Source organism: Furipterus horrens, unplaced genomic scaffold (genome assembly GCF_987537825.1).
Source record: "Furipterus horrens unplaced genomic scaffold, mFurHor1.1.pri manual_scaffold_7, whole genome shotgun sequence".
NCBI lineage: Eukaryota > Metazoa > Chordata > Mammalia > Chiroptera > Furipteridae > Furipterus > Furipterus horrens.
In genome coordinates this window covers 29,003,304-29,009,303 of record NW_028327177.1, presented here as the reverse complement: position 1 = coordinate 29,009,303, position 6,000 = coordinate 29,003,304, and the positions used below count along the sequence as shown (strand labels likewise).

Here is a 6,000-nt window from a genome sequence, read left to right as displayed (position 1 = left end):
TTCTGTGCTAACATAATGTTTCTGGTGGTATTGAAACACGTGACAATATTATGGGGCCGCGCCCAAGACTGCTGAGTTAGCGGGTGAGACATGTCTCCCTCTGCTACTCATTTTCCTGTAACAATTCCTCTACTCTATCTCTCTATCTAGAGCAATTTGGCATCTTTCTGCAAATTCAGATCTTGAATAGTAAGCTCTCTGAAATATAAAACTTCCTGAATCAATGAGTCATCTGCCTAAATGAATCTGAAATTCTGGTGGCGAGGGAGAAGTGGGAACATGCTGGAAGTTTGAATTTGCAAAGTAATAGCACTCCCCATCCTGATTCTTAACTTCTTGGAGCACTAATGCCTGTCCTATAGCTGGTTAAAAGTGGTATGGACATAATTAAATATTAAATGGAAGATTTCAGAGAGAAAGCCATCTTTAATGTGAAGGAAAACAGACCTTTGTAGTGAGAAAACAGACTTTCTTGTTTGGTCTTTCTAGCTAACTCCCACACCAATTTTGCTTATTATTTCTGATTAGGAACCAACACCTGATATCTCTGAGAATGATTCTTGGGTCCCTCTGGATCCAGGTTTAAACTACACAGTAAGAATGTGACAGCTTTACAGCCTTATAAAACTAAGCAGTTCTGCACTTAAACATTCCTCTTCTTTCCTATGTTGCCTATCCTTAAGAAATTTAAATCCAACCAGTTTTTCTCTTGCTCCAAGTCTGAAATGAAACTTTGACACATGCTACTAATGTAACTTGTCTGAGATGTTTTGCTTAACCAGTGACTAAAAATGTTGAACGAACTCAAGAATCTGGAGGCTTTGCTAGAAAGAAATCATAAAGATTTATTCAAGTCTTAGGGTTTGCAAACTGGAAACCAACTAGGCAACAAGAGAAGAAAGATAAGCAGAGAGTTCTTCCAGTAAAAAATAAATTCTTAAGAATGCATTCTTAGTCTCTAGACTGGTCCAGGATGGTAATTCTTTAGATGATGGGTAGTCTGGATACCTGAACATCCTTTCTTTAGTCCTTCAGTGGATAATCAGAGGGTTATCTGGAGGTTGAGGCAGTACTGGAAAGTTTAAAAGTTTAAGTTCCTAGAATAGGTAAAACAAGAATATAATAATTTCCTCACACCTCAACCTATTTGATTTACTATAGTGACTCCATCTTTATTTCTTCACCTGGTCCCTCAGATGCTAACCTAGGACAAGTGCGCTTCAAGACAAAACACCAGACCAGGGGGAAATAAGCCCAAATTGGAGTCCTATCTTTCAGTATCCGTTAAAGCTCTCTGTTGTGTCTTGCAGAAACCTTGTGACAATAATTGGCTTGGCGACTGTTTCTTTACAGCTGCAGTCCTGATTAAAAACGCTACCCAAAGCACAGTGAGGATGTCCTTGACACACATCCTATTTTCTGGGAAGAGATTTACTACCACAGTAATTGAGCTGGGAAGCATAGACAAATTGCTCTTGGCGGCTTCAGCAGCGGTTCGAAGTACAGTACTGCAGTTGACCGGAATCACACCCTGCAGTTCTCCCTCCCCTAGTGTGCAAGATGCCAAGAGAGAGAACACTGCACCGACTTATTATCTTCAAGATAGGTGTGGAAGGGCAGAAAACCACCACCCCTCTGGACTGTAAAAGAATCTTAACCCCATGGTAGAATTACACGAATGACCCAATGAAAGAGGAAAGGCTGGGAACTCCATTGCGGGCCGATTCTGGGACTCGCCAGGGATGCCAGATGATTTATTTACACAGGGCTGGCTGCTCCCGCAGCAGGCTGGAACCCGCGGTGACGTCACAGTTAGGGCGCGCGGGTCACGTGGTCCCCGCGCCCCGCCCCCTCCTGCTCCTCCTTCTCCCGCTGCATTCCGAGCGCACGGTCCGGCCACAGCTGCTGCTTCGAGCTTTCGGGGGAGGCGCGGATCGAAGGCCGGAGGGTGAACAGCCGAACGGGCAGCAAGCGGGGTCGGAGCAGAAGCGGCCAAGGAGCCAACAGCAGCCGCGCGGCGGCCGGGGGTGACGCGGCCGAGGCTCCTGAAAAGTTGGGCGTGCGCTCGTGCCACAGCTCCCGCGGTCCGAGCGATGAAGATGGTCGCGCCATGGACGCGGTTCTACTCCAACAGCTGCTGCCTGTGCTGCCATGTCCGCACTGGTACCATCCTGCTCGGCGTCTGGTACCTGGTGAGCGCGGTGTGCCGTGGTGAGGCGCCGAGGGCGCACCTGCCCGGGAGGAGGTGCCGGCGTCCGGAGCCCCCCGGGACCCCGGCCCGCGCCTCGGCTTCGCTTTTCGCGGTCACAAGCTGGCTCCTGGTTCGGCCTTGGGTTGGGTGACGGTGGCGCCAATCCCCCTTAAGTTATATTATTAGGAACTTAATTCTCTGGGTGAGCTGGTCCGCGATCGCCCCGGATCGGCCAACCTGTGGCGGGGGGTCCGGTCGGGGCCGGGAGTTGGGGGCAATTTGGGGGTGCCGAGTGGGCCAGGGCGCGGCCAAAAGCCCTTGGCACAGAGCCGACTGCGGCCGCGGTTTCTGGTGAAAGTACAGTTGGTGGCCGGAGAACTGGAATCTTATCTGAGGAGCACGTGTTTTCCTTTCCTTTCTTTCTTCCTAACTCTCGGTGGGCTTTGTGTTCCGACGGGTCCCAACAGCGTCGCGAGGTGACTGGGCAAGTTTGTTACCCTGCGGTCAGGGTTGCGGCGCCGGCGCGCCCACTCTCGCTGCCCGCATCTGGCCTCGGGCTTGCTGCCCAGTCTCTTCTGCGCACGTTCAGGTCCGGAGGCGAAATGGTTGAGGATTCTTGTCACATTCTGTGAATGGTTTCCCCCCACACTTCTGTTTGCCATTATTCTAGGAAGGGATTTACTTGTGATTTACTGCTTTCCAATCAGCCCGGGGAAGCCATTTTACACCCACTTTCCTGCTTCTTATTGGCAGGTGATCCCTGTACCTTTTTTAGCAGACCGCAGGCAAATCTGATTTTTTTTTTTTTTTAAAGATTGGAACTTTTAAAGATCTTATTTGTATGGGAGCAATGGGTTATCAGGGGCAGTGAAGAAACCTGATGGCGCCCTGCCTTGTGCCTGTTCCAGGTTGATTGTGGGTGGGCACCCCTAGACTGCACCAACATTGAGTTGGAGGGTTATTCCTGAGCCACTTTTCATTGACTACCGCCCCTATCAGGAGGAAATACCTTAAAAATGGTAGTGAGATAGCACATAGAACTTTTTTAGTGAGAATACAATTTTATTATTTAGTTTTTGTTGTTGAGTCATATTGAATTTTTTGATGTAATATGGACATTGTGTCCGATTGTGTAGTTGTGACATTTTAAGCAAAGCATTCCCCCCCAGGCATATGGTGTTCTCTGTGCTATTTATAGTTTCAACTTTCCTTTAGTCAGTGCCTATCACGGGACACGCAATAGAAATTTTTGGTCTTCAAAGATTCTTGTTCAGTGTGAATGCAGATAGAACCTCAAGTTCTTGGCTCAACCCTAACTATGCTAAAATTCAGGAAATCTTTTACAGAAATGTGAAATTATTGTGTAGCAAAAGGATAGTAGGTGAGTTCAAAATATTTTGTGCTTTTATTGATAAGATTATTTTATACAAATGACTTGTATCTTCCTTGCAAACATTAAAATCTGCAGACTTGCAAGAACATCAGTGAATGTAATTTGTAAAATCTAGAGCACTGCATTAGGCAAATGTGCTGCATGTTCTATAGGAAAGATAAATCTGCTTGAGCCCTATTGTTGGCTGAAAGCCAACCAGACGGGATTTGTGGGATAAAAGGAGACCACTCTGCATGCTTTTTCTATCGCGGACCATCTCTTGCTGGAAAGTAGTTATCAGGGTGCATGCTCTAGCATTTGGAAATCTTTGGCCTTTTGAAAGATAATTAGAAAACTTTCCATCAGATGGAAGAATGCCACTTCAGGTAAAACTAATTAATAGGAAAGCTGGCTTAAGTACTGGTAATCTTCATTAAGCCTTTTTCACTTTATAAAAATAATTTAGACTTTTTAACAGTGAGTTTCCCTCATATCTTTAAATGTAATTTGGTTATCCAAAACTCTGATTTACATGAACAGTTCTAGGCAGGGTCACGGAGGAACAAGGAGACTCCTCTCCCTCCTTGCCCCGCCCCTCTCACCTCACCAGCCATCTGGATGGATCTCGGGGCAGTTTTTTCAGGAAAAAGGGGTGGGGTTATGGGAAGACGTTCAAATAAGAATCCACTGTAAGGGCCCTTCCTTAAGCTAATAACTAATTGCCAGATAGGTAAAGTGGATCTTTTTAATGTAATTTCTAATTGTTTCCTACCACCACCATATATTAAGGTTCAGTGTGCCAGGTACTGTACTAGATGATTTGCATAAGCTTAATTTTGACATAATCCTGGTGAGGTAATTTTCCTATTTCTATTTCATAGATGAGGAAAACGAGGCTAAGAGAGCTTAGGTGATTTACATAAGTAGTTTGTAGTCTGAGTGATGTTTTTTAGTCCATTCTGTTTCCACTGTTTTAGTTTTTTTTAAGCTATTTATTTGTTTATTTTATTTTTAGAGAGAGGAAAGGAGAAAGAGGGAGATAAACATCGCTGTGTAGTTGCCTCTCACGCACCCCCAACTGGGGACCTGACGTGCAACCTAGTCATGTGCCCTGACTGGGAATTGAACCAGCAACACTTGGATCGCAGGCTGACGCTCAATCCATTGAGCCACGGCAGCCAGGGCTGTTTTAGTTTTTAAAAGTCGTGTGTGTGTGTCTTTGTTTTGGTATAATAAAAGTTTTCTTTAGTCCAGTAACAAAGCATATTGATTTCAGGTATTTATATTAGAGACCCTTTTTGTCTGTGTTTGCTGTTTTCCTTTCTTTTATTGAGGCATAATTTACATATGGTGAAAATCACAGATATTAAATGTAGTTCATTGAGTTGACAAATGCATATGCCTATGTAACCCACACTCCTAGAGAACATTTTCAAAACCCCAGAAAATTCCCTTTTGTCTCCTCCCAGTTAATTTTCATCACATGCGTCCCCACCCCACAGGGGAGTTTTACTTATTCATATAAGTGGGATTATACTGTAAGTATTCTTTTGTATCTAGTTTCTTTCACTTAGCATAATCATTTATGTTGTTGGAGTATAATAGTAGCTGTTGGTTTTTATTGCTGGATATTATTGTATGAATATACCACAATTTGTTTATTCATTTGTCAGATGATGGACAATTGGATTGTTTTCAATTTGGGGCTATTATGGATAAAGTGTCTCTGAATATTCTTGCACAAGACTCTCTGTGGACATGTATGTTTTTATTTCTCTTAAGTAAATACCTAGGAGTGGACTTGATGATCATTGGATAAAATGTATGTTTAACTTTATAAGAAACTGCCAAACAGTTTTCCAAAGCAGTTCAGCCATTTTACACTCCAACCCCAGAAATGTCTTCATTTAGTGTTGTCAGTCTTTTAAATTTTAGCCGTTTTTGTGGGTGTGTAGTGGTAGCTCATGGTGACTTTTGTTTGCATTTCCTTATGACTAATGATATGGAACTTTATCTTTGCTTATTGGCCTATTATATATTTTTTGTGAGGTGTTATTTATTGCCTTTTTTATTGGGTTTTGCCTTTTTATTTCTTATTGATTTGTAAGAATTGTTAATGTATTTTTGATATCAGTTCTTTGTTAGATATACAGTATTCCCTCACTTATCACAGGTATTACGTTCCAGACACCCCCGTGATAGGTGAAAATCCGCGAAGTAGGAACCTTATATTTATTTTAGTATTTATATATATTTTAAGGCTTTATAAACCCTTTCCACACTTATAAACCGTTCCCAGTCCCTTATTAACCTTTCCCACTCTCTTATTAACCTTTTCCACTCTCTTATTAACCTTTTCCACACTTTTATAAACACTACTTATGTTCTTAAACATATTCTACACTCTTAAACCTTAACAACATACGTATACGGTACC

At 43.2% G+C, this 6,000-nt stretch overlaps 1 protein-coding gene across 1 annotated transcript in view; it reads left to right on the top strand.

Annotated features, from left to right (window-relative positions):
* The first annotated feature begins 1,958 nt into the window (after positions 1-1,958).
* Positions 1,959-6,000, top strand: part of LAPTM4B (lysosomal protein transmembrane 4 beta) — a 51,235-nt gene continuing 47,193 nt past the window's right edge. The window contains exon 1 of the mRNA XM_090283535.1: positions 1,959-2,192. Coding sequence (XP_090139661.1) covers positions 2,094-2,192 — 99 coding nt within the window. The 5' untranslated portion in view covers positions 1,959-2,093. The remainder of the gene's footprint in view (positions 2,193-6,000) is intronic.